Source organism: Oryctolagus cuniculus, chromosome 11, assembly GCF_964237555.1.
Source record: "Oryctolagus cuniculus chromosome 11, mOryCun1.1, whole genome shotgun sequence".
NCBI classification, from domain to species: domain Eukaryota; kingdom Metazoa; phylum Chordata; class Mammalia; order Lagomorpha; family Leporidae; genus Oryctolagus; species Oryctolagus cuniculus.
In genome coordinates, this window is record NC_091442.1 from 115,748,528 (window position 1) to 115,765,134 (window position 16,607).

The 16,607-nt window shown below is 67.1% G+C and overlaps 3 protein-coding genes across 3 annotated transcripts; 2 read left to right on the forward strand and 1 right to left on the reverse strand.

Moving 5' to 3' along the window:
- The first annotated feature begins 260 nt into the window (after positions 1-260).
- MIEF1 (mitochondrial elongation factor 1) lies at positions 261-5,696 on the forward strand. The gene is made up of 4 exons (XM_017342086.3): positions 261-404; positions 1,465-1,642; positions 1,828-2,090; positions 2,440-5,696. Exons 1-4 carry the CDS (start codon positions 261-263, stop codon positions 3,244-3,246), a joined length of 1,392 nt encoding a protein of 463 aa, XP_017197575.1. The 3' UTR covers positions 3,247-5,696.
- Positions 5,697-7,688: 1,992 nt separating this feature from the next.
- On the forward strand, positions 7,689-9,608 carry ATF4 (activating transcription factor 4). The gene is made up of 3 exons (XM_051845870.2): positions 7,689-7,892; positions 8,341-8,658; positions 8,748-9,608. Exons 2-3 carry the CDS (start codon positions 8,442-8,444, stop codon positions 9,554-9,556), a joined length of 1,026 nt encoding a protein of 341 aa, XP_051701830.2. The 5' UTR covers positions 7,689-7,892; positions 8,341-8,441; the 3' UTR covers positions 9,557-9,608.
- Positions 9,609-12,784: 3,176 nt separating this feature from the next.
- On the reverse strand, positions 12,785-15,165 carry RPS19BP1 (ribosomal protein S19 binding protein 1). Its single transcript, XM_051845871.2, has 4 exons — positions 15,030-15,165; positions 14,777-14,905; positions 13,385-13,482; positions 12,785-13,260 (listed from the first exon to the last, which is right to left on the reverse strand). The coding sequence occupies exons 1-4, from the start codon at positions 15,079-15,081 to the stop codon at positions 13,126-13,128; spliced, it is 414 nt and encodes a 137-aa protein (XP_051701831.1). The 5' UTR covers positions 15,082-15,165; the 3' UTR covers positions 12,785-13,125.
- Between the last annotated feature and the right edge of the window lie 1,442 nt (positions 15,166-16,607).

Consider the following 16,607-nt stretch of genomic DNA (forward strand, 5'->3'; position numbering starts at 1 on the left):
GCGTTCGGCTGCAGCGGGAAGCGGCATTGACAGTGACCCACGCTTGCTGTTCTCAGAGCTTAGTGGACGGTTTCCTGCGTGCCTCCAGGCGCGTCGGGGACATGGACGCCTCCCCTGCCCGAGAGCACAGTGCTGGAGGCAGGGGGGTGGGCTGCTGGTCCGGGGAGCCCCCTGAACTTGTTGGGGATTTCCTTGCTGGGGGAGGGTTCGGGAGGCCCCGGATGGTGACGGCTGTGTCTCATCTTCACCCCAGGTGAGCGATGGCGGGCGCCGGGGAGCGCAAAGGCAAGAAGGATGACAACGGAATCGGCACGGCCATCGACTTTGTGCTGTCCAATGCCCGGCTGGTGCTGGGGGTGGGTGGAGCGGCCATGCTGGGCATTGCCACGCTGGCGGTGAAGCGGGTAAGTGTGCGGCCAGGGCCGGGGGTGGGCGGTGGGGGCCGCCCGGACAGGACTGTGGTATCTCTTGTAACCGGCATCCAAGCGTTATTAGACGAGACTTCAAGAGAATTCAGTCAGTCCGCTTCTAGGACTGCACCTGAGCGAAGCCCTGGAGGGGTAGGCGTTCTGACGCGGTGGGCAGAGCTTGCGTGGGGACACCTGCGTCCACTGACAGAGCGCGCCTCTGCTGCTTGTCCAGCTCCCTGCTCATGCGCCCGGGAAGGCTGCAGACGGTGGCCCTGGGACTTGGGCCCCTGCCACCCACGTGGGAAACCCAGATGGAATTCCTGGCTCCTAGCTATGGCTTTGGCCTAGCCCAGTCTTGCTGTTGTGGGCATCTGGGCAATGAACCAGCAAATAGACGATCTCTCTGTCTTTCTCTCTCCATAACTCTGCCTTTCAATCTTTTTTTTTTTTTTTTTTAAAGATATATTTATTTATTTGAAAGAGCTACACAGAGAGAGGAGAGGCAAAGAGAGAGAGAGATCAAACAAGTAATCTTAAAAAAAAATTATTGGAGATAGAAGTAGGTTTATCTCTGCAAATATAAAATTGCGCCCAAACTACCCTTCCTTGACTACCTTGCTTAAGACGGCATCAGCTAGCCACACACATAAGGGTGTTTCTGAGGGCTCCTGGCGCTGTCGGCACAGCCGTTGACACTGCATCCCCCCTGGCAGCGCCCATTCAAGTTCTGCTGCTCCACTTCTGCTCCAGCTTCCTGCTCCGGTGTCCTGGGACGCGGCGGGTAATGGCACAAGTGCCTGGGCTCCTGCCACACTTCCGGGAGACCTGGATAGGGTACTGGACTCCGGCTTCGTTCCAGCCAAGCCTGGACTGTTGTGGGCATTTGGGGAAAGAACCAGTGGATGGATGATCTCTCTTGTCTCTTTCTCCTTCTGCCTTTCAAATTAAATGAAAGTAAATAAACATAAAAACAGAATAGTTTAACTTCCCAGGACGAAGCTGGGATGAGGGCGGTTGGAAGGACAGGTGCATGTCTCGTGTCCTGTCACTTCAGATGTACGACCGGGCCATCAGCGCCCCTACCAGCCCTACCCGCCTGAGCCACTCAGGGAAGAGGAGCTGGGAAGAACCAACCTGGATGGGGTCCCCGCGCCTGCTGAACAGGGACATGAAGACGGGCCTGAGCCGCTCCCTGCAAACCCTCCCCACGGACGCCGCGGCCTTCGACGCAGGTGAGGAGGCCGCACGTGCCCTTGGTGGTCCTCCTGCGTGCACAGCGTCTGCTGAGCACGCGTGTGCCAGCCCCCGGGCGGACCCGTGCCCTCTGTGTGGGGCCCTTTCCTGCCTGGGGCTGACGCAGCCGTGGACCAGGCAAGCGTGGGAAGCGCTCACATGCCTCTCTCTCTTGCCTTGGCAGATGCATTCTGCCCACCCCGGCCTAAGCCATTGGCCAGGAAGGGCCAGGTAGACTTGAAGAAGTCACGACTCCGCATGTCCCTGCAGGAGAAACTCCTTTCTTACTACCGGAACCGGGCAGCCATCCCTGCTGGCGAGCAGGCACGGGCCAAGCAAGCCGCCGTGGACATATGTGCCGAGCTGCGGGGCTTCCTGCGGGCCAAGTTGCCTGACATGCCGCTCCGGGACATGTACCTGAGTGGCAGCCTCTACGATGACCTGCAGGTAACCGGCGGCTCTCCGTGGAGGGCAGGGCTGGGCACTGGCCAGAGGCTGCTCGTGGTGGTGCCGCGACAGGAGTCGCGTCCCAGCTCGGAGAGAGGCTGAGTTCCCTGTGTCCTGTCTGCCCTGGGCAGCGCTCGGACGTGCAGGCTGGCCGTCTGCTTCCACTTGCGGTCGTGCCCACGGCTTGTGAGAAGCTGCGAGAGGCCTCTCCTTCCCCAGTCCTGTCCCCGGCTCGCTCTGTGGGTTGACAGGGCCGCGGAAGAACTCCGGCCTGCCGTGCTGGGGGCCCGCGGGGGTTGGGCAGCGTGTCCCGAGCAGAGCCCTCAGAGCCCCCGCTCGTCCCCGGCAGGTGGTGACCGCCGACCACATCCAGCTCATCGTGCCCCTCGTGCTGGAGCAGAACCTGTGGTCGTGCATCCCAGGCGAGGACACCATCATGAACGTCCCCGGCTTCTGCCTCGTCCGCCGTGAGAACCCCGAGTACTTTCCTCGCGGCAGCAGTTACTGGGACCGGTGCGTCGTCGGGGGCTACCTCTCGCCAAAGGCGGTGGCCGACACGTTTGAGAAGGTGGTGGCCGGCTCCATCAACTGGCCGGCCATAGGGTCCCTCTTGGACTATGTGATCCGACCGGCTCCACCTCCAGAGGCCCTGACGCTGGAGGTGCAGTATGAGCGTGACAAGCATCTCGTCATTGACTTCCTGCCATCTGTGACCCTTGGCGACACTGTTCTGGTGGCCAGGCCACACCGGCTAGCCCAGCACGACAACCTGTGGCGGCTGAGCCTCCGTCCCGCCGAGACGGCGCGCCTGAGAGCTCTGGACCAGGCCGACGCGGGCTGCCGGGCCCTGTGCCTGAAGATTCTCAAGGCCATATGCAAGTGCACGCCCGCGCTGGGCCACCTCACTGCCAGCCAGCTCACCAACGTCATCCTCCACCTGGCCCAGGAGGAGGCCGACTGGTCTCCAGGGGCGCTGGCCGACCGCTTCCTGCAGGCGCTCAGGGGACTGATCAGCTACCTGGAGGCCGGCGTCCTGCCCAGTGCCCTCAACCCCAAGGTGAACTTGTTCTCGGAGCTCACCCCTGAGGAAATAGACGAATTGGGATACACTCTCTATTGCTCCTTGTCTGAGCCAGAGGTGCTGCTGCAGACGTAGGGCGGTGAAGGCCAAGGCAGGTGTCGGGCGGCCAGGCCCTGGCTGTCCCGCGCTTGGCTGCGTAGCTGGTACCTCGCCGGGCCCCCAGGTGCCTCGCCGGGCCCCCAGGTGCCTCCTGGCTGCTGCCGCCCACCTGGCCACTTCATGCTGATGGGAATGCCATCTCTGGTCTCCTCGTTTCAATCCTACCCTTTCTATTTTTGTTACCAAACACTGTGCTCCCTTGCTCCCCCCTTGCTGCAGGCAGATCTTTCTGGAATGAATTGAGAGGTAGAAGGCTGGCCTGAGCTGTTGAGACCACGGTGTTTTGTATGTGGGTCCAGGAGTCCTGTGTGGTCTGCCCTGCCCTGCCCTGCGGCCGTTCCTGGTGGGTGCCCTGTCTCATTCATGCCTTTTGTTTCTTGTCGCTGACGTGAGTCCTGATCCAGACACTGCCTGTTGTTGGCTGTGGCTGTTTCCGAGCTGCGCTCCGCAGAGCAGGTGCTGGTGCAGTCTCTGGGGTTTCTGGGGGTCGAGGCCGGTGAAGAGTTGAACCTTGGTTCCTGGACAAGCCCATCCCCTCCCCTGGCTCCCGGGCACTTCTGACCATGTGGGCGCTGAGAACGGCTCGCCTGGGGCGCCGTGCTAACCTGTGGGAGCACTGAGTGCGGTTACTTGGGAGATGGTGGCGCTGAGCGGCCTTGCGTGAGGAGGCGGTGGAGGGTACGTGCCTATTGTGCGTGCGTCGTCCGTGGCTGCAGGAGTCGCACGGTCCCGGAGGGCAGCAGGCAGCTCCTCACCTTGAATGCTGTCTTTCGTCCCTTTTCTTTATTGCCAAGTAGGACAAGGCCTTGCAGGCACCCCGCGGAGAGCCGGGGGAGACGGACGGGAGGCTGACCGTCAGCCGGAAGTGGCAGGCCCCGCTGGGCTTGGGGGCCAGCCTTCCTCCTGCTGTGCCTGCCTGTGTAGCATGTTGCCTTAGAGAGTGGCCCGCACGCCTTCCCCAGTGTCTGCTGCGGGAACCGGGAGTGGGGGCAGAGGCCGAGGGACAGCTGCCTCTGTCCCTGTGCCCACCCTGGGGAGGTGGTGCTCCCTGGAGGACAGCACGCGAGGGGTGGGCACTTGCACGTCCTGCTTTCCCGCTGCAGCCGCGCCATCTCCGACGGTGGGGACGTGTCGGACACTCCGTGCCGGCGCCCTCTCGTTCACGGTGTTTTCCCGTTTGTTGGCAAGAGGCTGACGGTGATTTCATTTCTGATCTGCCCATTCAGTGTTCTGCTTCCTGCCTGTCGTCAGTGAGACTGGCAGCTGTCCCTTCCTTCCCAGGGACGGCGCCGGCACCTCAGCTGCTCTCTGAGTGCAGGGTGGAGGTGCCGAGCTGCTGTGTCCTAGGCCAGGAGGTGGAAACCCCGGTGGCCTCCGCCATAGGGCCCGCTGCTCTCCCGCGGGTAGGCAGGTCCCTGCAGGTGGCTCTGCTGTTTGGTTTGTGTGAAGCCCTGAGCGGATGAAGCACCGAAGCCGAGATCCTGAGTCTCACCCTGGCTGGCGCCGGACGCCAGCGCCTGCGGACCCGTCCCTGAGCTTCAGGGGCCCAGTGTGGTGTCCACGGAGGGAGGGGGGAGGGAGGCTGACCATGTCGCCAGGCCACGCGTTGCTGTGTGTGGAGATGAAGGGTCTGGGTCCCGGGCCTCGAGCACCCTGAAACGCGCGGGTTCCCGGGCTGGCCTCCTGGCCCAGTCCACGTAGTAAACACTGCACAGCGCTCCACGGAGAAACGATCTGTAAGGGCCCGCCAAGACCGTGAGGAGGCCACGACGCTCGACCACACGGGGACGCGTGTGTCCTGAGAGGACCTCTGAACTCCCACAAAGCCTAACCGTTCCTTTGCCATCTTGTCAGCAGGAGCTTCCCGGGTGTCCTGGGCCCTGGAGCGTGGCGGCTCTCGGCCGTCCCGGTGGGCGTCGGGCCGGGACCGGGCAGGCCCTGCTCTTGGCTGCAGGGGCCAGCCAGGTGCCCTGAGCTGCCGGGGACGGGGGGCCGGGTGCCCTGAGCTGCCGGGGACGGGGGGCCGGGTGCCCTGAGCTGCCGGGGCCGGGGGGCCGGGTGCCCTGAGCTGCCGGGGACGGGGGCCGGGTGCCCTGAGCTGCTGGGGGGAGGAGGGGGAGGCCCGGGTGCCCTGAGCTGCCGGGGGAGGCTGGGCTGCCTTTGTTTTCTCACCCTGTGGGGAGAGGTGCTGTGACGCGTTCCCCCACGGTGCCTTTGTGGAGGCGCCCACGCCTTCCTGCTGCCCCTCCAGCCCGGCGCAGGGGTGAGCGGCCCGCAGAAGCACACCTAGCGCTACCTTCAAGACCTCATCGATTCCAAGTTCAGTTTCCTTCTCTCCTGTCACTTCCCACAAAATGAGTTGAAGACAACAGTATTTTTCTCGATTTGCCTGGTTGTGACTTTTTAAAAATAAATGAAAGGAAAGACGTGTGGCAGCTGGTGTTTGGGAGCCTGGCTTCCGCTGGCCTCAGTCTGAGCGAGTGTGGCGCCGCGCCCTCAGGGCACTCGGGGGCGGGTGGCTCTGGTGAGGGTCAAGCTCAGGACCCAGGGGCCCTGGAGGCGCCGCGGCGTCCTGGGGAGGGGCCTGGCGCCCCGTGCTCTGCCCTTTTGCCTGCAGTTTCAGGCCAAGGAGCGTGGAAAGAGCAGAGCCTGAGTCGTGCATGTGGCCTGGAGGCTACGGCCCGCGTAGACACTGCTTATGGGAGCGACTGCTCCCATGATGGACACGCTGCGCTGGGCCCGCTTCCCCCCCCCCCCGCCGCCGGCCGCCCGCAGAAGGCGGGCCCAGGTCTCCTGGAAGATGCGGATAATGGCACAGGGATCTTTTGTTAAAGAGTTGGTGCTGTGGCGTAGTAGGTAAACCTCTGCCTGTGGCACTGGCATCCCATGTGGCACCGCTTCGTGTCCCAGCTGCTCTGCCGCTGGCCTGGGAAAGCAGGAGAAGATGCCCTTGCGCTCTGCACCCCGCGGGCGGCCCGGAGCTCCGGCCATTGAACTGGGGAGTGAACCAGCGGATGGAGGAGCTCTCTCTGCCTCCCTGTGACTCTTACCTCTCAAATAAGTTTAAAAAACTTGCTTCTTTACTTGAAAGGCAAAAATTAGGAGTTCTTCCATCTGGTTCGTTCCCCAGATGGCCAAGAGCTGGAACTCCGCCGGGTCGCCCACGTGGGCGCAGGGGCGCAAGCACGGCTCTCCCGGGCGCATCAGCAGGGAGCGGGCGGGACTCCCGGGATGGATGCGGGGTCGCGGTGGCGGCGCGGGAGTCCCACCCCCACCGCCTTCCTCCTGACCCCCGGGCAGAGTGCCGCGCCCTAGGCCTCGGCCGCCGGTCAGTTCCGGGAGGAGCCCCCTGAGGAAGCAGAGTGACCCCACAGGGGTAGCCGGGAGTGGGGACCCCGAGTTAGCGTGGCGGGAGCGCGTCCCGCGCGCGGGCCGGGCCCCAGCACGGCCAGTGTCCGCCAACAGACGGGGGCGCCGGGGCTGCCCGTGCACCCTGGGAAGGGTGGCCCTGGCCCCAGGGCAGGTTGTCTGTCCAGCCAGCAGCGCTCGCGGAAGGGACGCGGGAGTGGAGCTCTGCGGGCCGGGGCCCGGCTCCCCGGGAACTCCTGTCCCCCGCAGGGCCACCGGGCCTTGTCCGGAGCTCGTGGGAACCACCCGGGGTCGCAGCGGGGCTGAGCCTGCAGAGGCCAGAGGCGTCCCCGCAGCGACGCCCTGCAGCAGAAAGGGCGCCGCGGACACGCAGGCTGGCCAGCGGCTCGCGGAGGTCAGCGGGAGGACGCAGAGCCGGCCCCGGACGGCGGCAGGCTCCCCGGCCCCGAGGCCCGGGCCCGCTCGCGGCGGGCTCGCTCGGAGGCCGCTGGGCGCTGATTTCTACCGCTGCGGCCGCCGAGGCTACAACCAAAGGCACGGCTGCACGCCAGGCCGCTCCCGCCCTTTCCCGCGCAGACCCGGGCCCCTTCGCCGAGTGGCCCGCCCCCCTCGGGCCCTGAGCCAATAGGAGCTCAAGGTATATATGACTCCTCAGGCCTGAGCCAATCATCTCGACGCGCGCTCCCCGCCAGCGTCTCGCGCGATAGCCGGGCGGCCTCGGCCTTCACAATAAAAAGCCTCCTTGGAATGAAAGGCTCTTCACGCCCCGCCCCTGAGAGAGATCCCTCCGCGCATCCGGGCATCCGAGGGGGAAAGGACGAGACTCTTTGATCTTGGACGCCTTGTAAAGTAGTGCGCCTTTTTCCCGACGTGAGATCTTGAAAGTAAACTACTTTTCTGTACATGGCTACGCCTCGGACATAAAAGCTCGGGGGAGGAAAGTGGTGGGGACGCCGGGGAGTGGGCAGGAGGCGCGGGTCACATGGCCGCGGCGGAAGGATGCGTCCTGTGATGCGGCTCGGAGGCGACCAAGTCTATAAAAGCCCGGCGGGCCGCGCGCCGCCGCCATTACCGCTGCGCCCGCCCGTCGATGTAGATCTCTTGCGAGCCGTGCCCTTCCTCCTCCCGTCCCGCAGGGCCGCGGCCACCATGGCGTATTAGAGGCAGCAGTGCCTGCGGCAGCGTTGGCCTTTGCAGCGGCGGCAGCAGCACCAGGCTCTGCAGCGGCAACCCCCAGCGGCTTAAGCCATGGCGTGAGTACCGGGCCGGGCGAGGGGGCCGGGGCCCGGCGTCTGCGGGCCCTGGGCCTGGGCCTGGGCTTGGGCGCGGCCTGCGGCCGGGGGTCGGGGCCGCGTCGCCGAGGCGGAAGCGGTTTTACGAGCGCCGGGGACGCGTGGTTCCTGCTTGCGTGTCCTTGGGCGGGGTCGGGAGAGCGCGGCCCGGCGCCCGCGTCCCCGGGGAGGTGGGGGCGCGCTGTCCTCGGAGCCCCGGCCCCCGCTCTGCGCCGGCGGGGGTCGCGGTGGCCGCCCCGCGAAACGTGGCGGCGGCCAAGATGGCGGCGGGAGGCGGCGCGGGGTGAGTCACGGGGCGGGGCCGGGCGGGCGGGCCGGGCGCCGGCCCCGGCGGGGGCGGCCATGGCCGCTGTGCACCTGCCGCCCGGCCGGCCCCCGCCCTGATGGCGCCCCTGCCGCTCGCCCGCAGGCTCCTCACGGCACCCAGCAGCAGCGTTGCTGTCACGGACAGAGACACCTTCGAGCTGAGCCCCTGCCCCGGTTCCAGCGCAGCCCCGCGACACGGCCGACATGAGCTTCCTGCACAGCGCGGGGTTGGCGGGGGACTTGGCGTCCCCCTTCGACCAGGCGGCTTTGGGGGCTGAGGAGGGCCTGGGGCTCCTGGACGACTACCTGGAGGTGGCCACGCCCTGGAAGCCTCCCGGGCCCCCCGGCGACAAGGCTGCGGCGGGCTCCTCGGAATGGCTGGCGGCGGACGGGCTGCTGGGCGCCCCCGCCGACGGCAAGGGTGAGCGCCGCGGGGGGTGGGGGTGGGAGGGGGCGCCCGTGTCGGGGGGGGGGCGCCGGCCTCACGCGCCCTCGCTCGCGCCCCCGCAGAGGACGCCTTCTCCGGGACGGACTGGATGTTGGAGAAAGTGGACCTCAAGGAGTTCGACTTCGACGCCCTGCTGAGCTTGGACGACCTGGAGGCCGTGCCCGACGAGCTGCTGGCCACGCTGGACGACTCGTGCGACCTCTTCGCCCCCCTGGCCCTGGACGCGCTCAAGGAGCCGCCCCAGGCAGGGAGCCCGCTCGGCCCCCTCCCCGCGAGCCTGCCGCAGGTCGCCCCCTGCACCTTCCTGCAGCCCCTGCCCCTGTCGCTGGGGGTCGCGGCCGCCTCCCCGGATGAGTCGTTCAGCTTGGAGCTGGGCAGCGAGGTGGACATCGCGGACGGGGACCGGAAGCCCGAGTCGCCCGGCCTGGGCCCCGTGGTCCCGCAGGGCGTCAAGGAGGAGGACAGCCCCTCCGACAACGACAGCGGCGTCTGCATGAGCCCCGAGTCCTGCCCGGGCTCCCCGCAGCGCAGCCCCTCCGCCCCCACCCCCAGGGGCTCCCCGCACAGGGGCCCCCCCGCCCCGGCCCGCCCCAAGCCCTACGAGCCTGCGGCGGCCGCGGCGGCGCGCGTGAAGGGCGAGAAGCTGGAGAAGAAGCTCAAGAAGATGGAGCAGAACAAGACGGCCGCCACGCGCTACCGGCAGAAGAAGCGGGCGGAGCAGGAGGCGCTGGCGGGCGAGTGCCGGGGGCTGGAGGAGCGCAACGCGGCCCTGCGGGAGAGGGCCGACGGCCTGGCCAAGGAGATCCAGTACCTCAAGGACCTGCTGGAGGAGGTGCGGGCGGCCCGCGGCAGGAGGAGGGTCCCCGCCTAGGGCGCACGCACAGGAGGCTCCGCTGTTAATAAATTATTTTGTAGTGAAAGCATTCCTGGGAGTTGTCCTGTGGCTCACACCCTCTGGGCGTGGTGGGGCGGGCAACAAGAGTCCCACGCGGGATGGTGGGATCTGGTCTGGGGCGGGCACTCACTCCATGAGTGGCTGCAACTTCCTTGTTCGGTGTTCCTGTGTGTGTGTGTGGGGGTGGTCACTGGCTCCAGCCTGCACACACACAGATCATGGGAGAGCTGTCTATTCGAAGGCAGAGTTGGAGACGGTCCTCCATCTGCTGGCTCACACACCCAATGGCCACGGCAGCCAGGGCTGGGCTGCAGCAGAAGCCTGGAGCTGACAGATGCAGGGGCCCAAGCACTCACCACAGCAGAGAGCTGCAGCAGCTGGGATTCGAACTGGCACCCACATGGGGTTCTGGCACTGCAGGCTGCTTCACCTGCTATGCCCCAGCACTGGCCCTGAGCTGGGGGGCCAGACCCCGCTGTTCTGGGCCAGCCGTTAGGGACAGCCACAGTCTGGGACCGGGACCCATTGTCAGATTCCCCGAATCCTCCACATGAGTCTCCCTTGTCTCAATCTCAGGGAGCCGCCCAGAGGTCCCCCGTGTGTTAGGAGGTTCTGGAACCACGCTGGCTTTTCCACTCCTTGGCCGTGTGACCTTGGAGTTTCCTTCTGTCTCTAGGTCAGATGTTTTCACACAGGGAAATACTAACAGCTGGGTCGCAGATCTGGGTCTCCCGTGTACCTCCTCCCCGGCACAAGCTGGCCAGAGGCAGGGTTGGCAGGGCCTGACCTGGCATCAGGACACCGGCCCGCCTGACGGCACCTCCCAGCCAGCAAGGCTGCAGGAGCCATTGGTGCCAGGCGCCTGGGCCGAGCGCCTCTGTGTAAGGACACGACCCCTTCTGCAGCGAGGCCGCGGCTCCAGTCCTCAGGGCAGAGGCCTCCATCGGTTGGAGGGCCTTAGTGCTTTGTGGTCTAGCCACGGCTTCCAAGAACAAGGGGGTGTGGCCCGGATCCCCAACAGTGGGGAAGTTTCTCAGGTTCCAGGAAACCTGAACTCTTCCCTGAAATGGGGACTTGGGGGAGGGGCTCGAGGAGAGAGGGCGTCCAAGGTCCCCATTGGCTGGGGAGGGGGCGCTCGGTTCTTCTCGTTCACTGGGCCAGAGCCTGAGCCCCATGCGGGTCTCCCACTCCCCCAGGTGCGTTAGCAGGATTGGAAGCGAGCAGCTGGGATTTTTTTTCTAGTCCTTTCTCTGTGCCTCGTTTGGTTTTGTGACTGCTGGTTTTGCCACACACACCCAACACCGTGCCTGCTCAGCCTGAGGGACGAGGAGGGGACAGGGCCAGCAGCCCCAGAGGTGGCCCAGCACCCCGGGCCAGGGCCCCTCAGTGCAGTGGTGAGCGGTCATTTGGGAGCTCGGGAACGTGCCAGGGAGGGGGCACCCAGCTGCTCCTGGGCCCCGTGGGCCTGGGCCTGCTCCACACGGCCCCTCTGCACCCTGCTCAGCTCGTTCCCACCTCAGGGCCTGGGTACTTGCTGTTCCCAGGCAGAGGGTCCTGGCTCAGCATGTTCCCTCGGTGTCGGGGACTAGGCTGCAGGTGGCGGAGGCAGAGAGCGGCCTCCTCTGTCCCCCACGACTGTTCCTGCTGTGAGACTGTGAGATGATGGGTGAGGTGGGGACACTGGGGTGCACCTGGCCCTGGGCTGCACCAGGAGGGGTGGCTGGAGGTCAGGAATCCCCCATGCTGGGGACCCCTGGAGGAGTGCCAGACACCCAGGTGGACAGGGCGGCAGGCGCTGGACTGATGTGGAGTCCAGGGCAAGCACCCCGCCCCAGCAGGACCCTGGGAGGCGGGGGCAGACACTGCTGGAGGCCCGGGTTCCAGCGGGCCTGCAGCCCACCCTGCTGGGGTCCCGCGGGGCAGTCCCATCCCACTCCTGCCCCCGCCCGCCCTTGGCCAGCTCCTCGGTGGCGCAAGCAGCCCAGCCCGGAAGTGGGACAGGAAGTCTGGCCGGGATCCTCTTGGTTGTGCTGTGGGTTCCTCAAACTCTGGCCCCAGACGTGCCAGCCTCTGGGGCTTTCACATCTACCCAGGGGTCTTGGTCAAGGGGGGGCCTCTTCCTGTTCTGTCCTTCCAGCCTTGGCTTGAGCGTGACAGAACAGCGACCCCTTGTCGGGCCAGCACCAGCCTCCTGGTCACCTGACAGAATCATCCACGGGGACTGGCCACCCCTGACCGGGACAGAGGCCCAGCTGCGACCTTGGCCACAGAGGGGCGTGGCCAGGCACCCCCCACCCCACCCCTGAGCCCCTGGCGCTACTTGGCGTCAGTGGGAGGGGAGACGCTGCAGGCCTCAGGAGCAGGACAGGGCTTGGACTGCTTGCCTCCTCCTGAGCGGGGAGGGGCCTGGGAACAGCAAGTGCCCCGGCCGCAGGTGTGTCCTTGGTCAGCCTGTTCTTCCGTGACGCAAATGCCCTGAGCAAGCGGCTGAGCCGGCTTCTTGCTAAGCTACTTAGCAAGTGGTGGGCCTCTGCTGACGGCCCTTGGGGTGCTCACACCCCAGCCCCGCTGCACCCAGCTTCTGCTAGGCGTACCGCAGGCGACGGCTCAAATACGCGGGCCCTCCCACTCTGTGGGAGACCCCGACCGAGATCCTGGCTCCTGGCTCCAGTGCCTCCCTCCTCTTCCTCCTCTCCAGCCGGCCCTGACCTCCTGGGCAGCTCGGGGCCCCTCCGTCCCGCTCATGGGATGGAAAGCTGGCTGGAGACCAGAGCAAAGCAGCGGAGGCGGCGTGGTGGGGCCTCTCACACAGGCAGCCTCCACTGCACCACTGCCGAGCCCGTCCTGGCCGGCGCTGGTGGGCTGTGCCACTCCCCACCCAACCCAGCCCCAGGACTCACGGATGCCCCTAGCAGAAGCCCAGAAGCCGGCACCCTGGGCCGAGGAGGACATGGGCCGCGGCCCAGGCCTCGGGTACGGGGCGCTGGCTGGAATGCCGTGGTGACCACGGGGGAGCTGGGCCCTGGGAGGGTCGGGCGGCGCCTGCCTCTGGGGGTGAGGCCTGGCAGCTGCGGGGCGACCTTTGCTTCTAGGACCGCCACTCCCGGGCAGGAGGCATGGTGGGGGTCGGCGGGCCCTGGAGGACTCTGACCCGGAGCGGAGCAGCACCCAGTGCCAGACGGGAGGCAGCAGCACACACAAAGCTCCTGGGCCCACGTTTATCAAAACCCGGAAGCCCACCCAGACCGTCTTCCTGCTGTGGGAGGTGTGGCTGACAGTAAGTGGCCTCTCTCCACAGCAAACAGCCCAGGGCCTCCGGGCCAACGCAAACGCAACAGAACCGTCTTTGCAGCAGGCGCAGGCGCTGAGGGAGCGTCCACTCCAGTGCCGTGCACACCCCCCGGGGCTTCCACCTCACCAGCTCCACGCCACCCTCCCCGCGCTCCAGGCCCAGGGCTGCCCAGGGCCAGGTTGGTCCTCCATCGCCACCTCCTGGCCAAGCGGTGCCCAGCACGCCCAGCCGCAGTCCCCGGGTCGCAGGGAGCCTAGCTGCCGAAGTATTCCTGCTGGAACCTCTGGAAGTCCTCCTCCGTGAACACCGTGCCCTCCGCCTCCTTCTTCTTCTTGGTCTTGGCCACGGGCCGGTCACAGGCCTTGCGGCCCCGGTTCTGCCGCAGGATCTGGGAAGGGGGCAGAAGCCAGGCCGACACTGACCGGAGGTCCCGGGGGTATGCGCAGGGCGCAGGGCAGGCCGCACCAGCTCCCCACCCGGCCTCCACCCCCAGTCCCCGTCCCCCGACACACCTGCCGGCTCATGGACTCGGCCACGGGGCTCCTGGCGCTGGTCATGAACTTCAGGTTTGCCTTGAGGTGGTCTCGACACTCTCGCTTCCGGTACTCGGCTGTGGTGGGGGCGGGGCAGCATTTCAGACCCACTCCCTGGAAGCCTTCTGTGCCACGCCCCTCCCCACACGTGCCCGTGTGCCTGCCGCGCCCACACAGACCCCTGCCCTGTGCCGGCAGGGAGGAGCCAGGGAGCAGCGTCTCACAGGGTGGCTGCGGGCCGGGGGCGTGGCGCGGGGCGGCAGGCCGCTGCTGGACTCCTGACCCAGCGTCCTGCAGGTGCTGACGGCTCTGGGCCAGGGGCCTCTGCCGCCCGTGGGGGAGACTCGGCCGGAGCTCCGGGCTCCTGGTTTCAGCGTGGCTCGCCCAGGCTGGTGGGCATTTGGGGAGTGAACGAGCAGATGGAGATCTCCATCACCCTCTCAAATAATTACACAAATCCTAGCAGTGGGGCTGAACCGGGGAGGCCAGGGCTGGGCGGGCCTCATCAGCCAGCCTGCGACCTCTGGTTCCTACCGCACGGGAGCCCCGGGGTGCGGGCAGGAGGGGACAGCCTGATCTGACTTCCCACATCGCTTGGGTCGCTGCTGCGAACAAGATCGCGCGCGCGCGCGTGTGTGAGTGTGTGTGTGAGTGACGGGAGAGGGGTCAGGAGGCTTCTGCAGCCCTCCAGCACGCGGGAGCTCCCCCCTCAGGGCGGCCCCCAGGCTCAGTCCACGCACGCCCAGCTGGTGCTGGAGGCCCAGGCCAAGTCCACCCGCAGGACGCCTGGCTGGCGTGGGGGGCAGTGAGGGAGGGGCCGGGGGCCGGAGCAGGGCTGGGCGAGGGGCTGACTGCCGGTTCCACAGCAGCACCGCTGGCCACCTGGGGAGTGAGCGGTGTTTGCAGGACCCCTCCCCTCCCCCCTCCCTCCCTCCCTCCTTCTCTCTCTGCCTTTCAAATAAACGAATCTTTTTCAGGTCAAACACCTTCTTCAAAGGTTGATTTATTTGAGAGAATGACAGAGCAGGGAGAGACAGCGAGAAGACCATCCGTCTGCTGGCTGGCTCGCTCCCCAAACGGCTGCCGCAGCTGGGTTGAGCCGGGCGGAGCCAGGCGCCCGCACGCGGGTGCAGGACCCCTCCGCCGCTCCCCCGGGCCCGGCAGGGAGCGGGATCCGAAGCGGAGCAGCGGGCGCCGGCCCCCAGCCTCCTCCTGGCCCCTCTGCACGTGCCATTCCTTCCAGACCCTCCTCCGTCTCGCCCCGGGCTCGCCAGGACCCCCGGCTCTCGGCGTCCACTCTGAGCCCGTCTCGGACCACGGCCGTCGTCCCCTCCACGGGCCCCCCGCCGCGCCGGCCCGCCCCGAACTCACCCAGAGCCGACTTGGGCGCCTTCCCCTTGGCCGAGTTCCGCAGCCTCTGCGTCTGGGTCGCCTTCGCCTTCCGGGCCCGCTTGTCCGGGGCCCCGCTCGCCTGGGCCTGGCCGGCGGCGGCTCGGGGGGCTGGAAGGGAGGCGCGGATCGGACCTGGGTCGGAGGGCCGCCATCCCGCGGGCTAACCCCGGCCCGGGTCAGTCCCCACCTCCGGGACCCTGCCGCCCTCCCGCCCCAGCCAAGGCGGCCTCACCCTCGGACGCCGCCAGCAGCTCCAAGCCCCGCCGCAGCAGAGAGGCCGACATGACTACGGCCGACCCCGCCCACCTGCCGCACGCTACTTCCGCTTCGGCTGTTCCGGTCTCCTCCCCGGAAACCGGAGCCGTACCCGAGGGTTCCGGAGTGCCGGGCGGAAGTGCCCACGGCCTTAGAACGCATGCGTTAGGGCTTACCGCAGGCGCCGGAGGAGGGGCGGGAGCCGGGGGCGGGTCCAAGGCGCGGAGGGACACATTTGTCGTCCAATCCCATCCCAGCACTGCCGCGCGCGCGCCAGGCCACGCCTCCTCCCGGAAGCGGCCCAGATCAGGCGCAGGCTGTGTGTCGGTGCTCTCGTGGCTGCTGTCCTTAGTGGGCAGGTCCGGCGCGGGGCTGACTGTTGACATTCCCAGTTCTGAGGAAATAGGAAAATGTGGGGCCGAGTTTTTTCCCCATATTGTTGCAGAACTGCAAACCTGCGTCCCTTCCGCTAACGGGCCCCTCGCGGGCCGACGGCGAAGGGGCAAGGCCCGTGGGCTGGAGCTGTGGCGGGCGTGCGGGCTCGGCCGTGCTCCTTGGGGGTTGTCCGAGGGCAGAGGGGGTGGGTGGGCGCCGCGTCCCCGGGCGTCGAGTCCGGTCTTTACGGGGGAGACCCCGCTCCCTCGGTGCCGTGAGTTAAGTTGGCAGCACCTCGGCTTCCGCCGGCTTCCTCCAGGGCGACGGCGTGGCCTGGTGCAGAGTGTGGGACGGGGAGTGACCCGCGTGACCCCCAGGAGAGCCCCTCCTGCCCTGCCCTCCGTCAGCTGCTTGGGGGTGGGGGGAGGCAGCAGACAGCCGCGGGGCTGCCCCCTCGCCTCCCGGCCCTGGGGAGCAGGTACGCAGGCAGGAACGGAGGTGCTGCCCGGGCTGCGAATCTAGACCGAGCCCGGGGCCGGCGTTGGGGTGCGCGGGTCACGCTGCCGCTGGCGACACCAGCATCCCAGAGTGGTCCCGGCTGCCCCGCTCCGGATCCAGCGCCCTGTAATGCCCCTGGGAGGGCAGCGGAGGATGGCCCAAGTGCTTGGGCCCCTGTGGGAGACCCCGATGGAGCTCCTGGCTTTGGCCTGGCTGTTGCAGCCATTTGGGGGTGAACCAGGAGATGGGAGAGCTCTGTCTTCCTCTCTCTGTCACTCTGCCTTTCAAGTCAATAAAATAAATCTTAGCAAGAGAAAGAGAGAACCTGGCCTCAGCAGGTGTGAGGCCCTCCCTCCAGCCACCCAGGGGAGCGGCCCAGAGGTGCAGGGTGGGACGGAGGTGTGAACCAGGCCTGGAGTGACCCCAAAGGAGAAGCAAGGGTTAGGGGGGTCCTGGCCCCGGTGACGTGGGCAGACGGGTGCCTGCGTCCGGCTTCTGACGTGGCCAGGTGGTTTCTCACAGCGCTTGCCCCCCCACGCCCACGTCGCCCCGCGGGGCTGGGATCCGTGTTTTGATCACTGTTACACTCGGTGCCTGCAGCAGCACCTGGCACGGGGTGAGCTCCGCCGACTGGGAGGGTTTGGGACGCCTTGGGGAGCCGGCCCAGCTCTGAGCAGCAGGT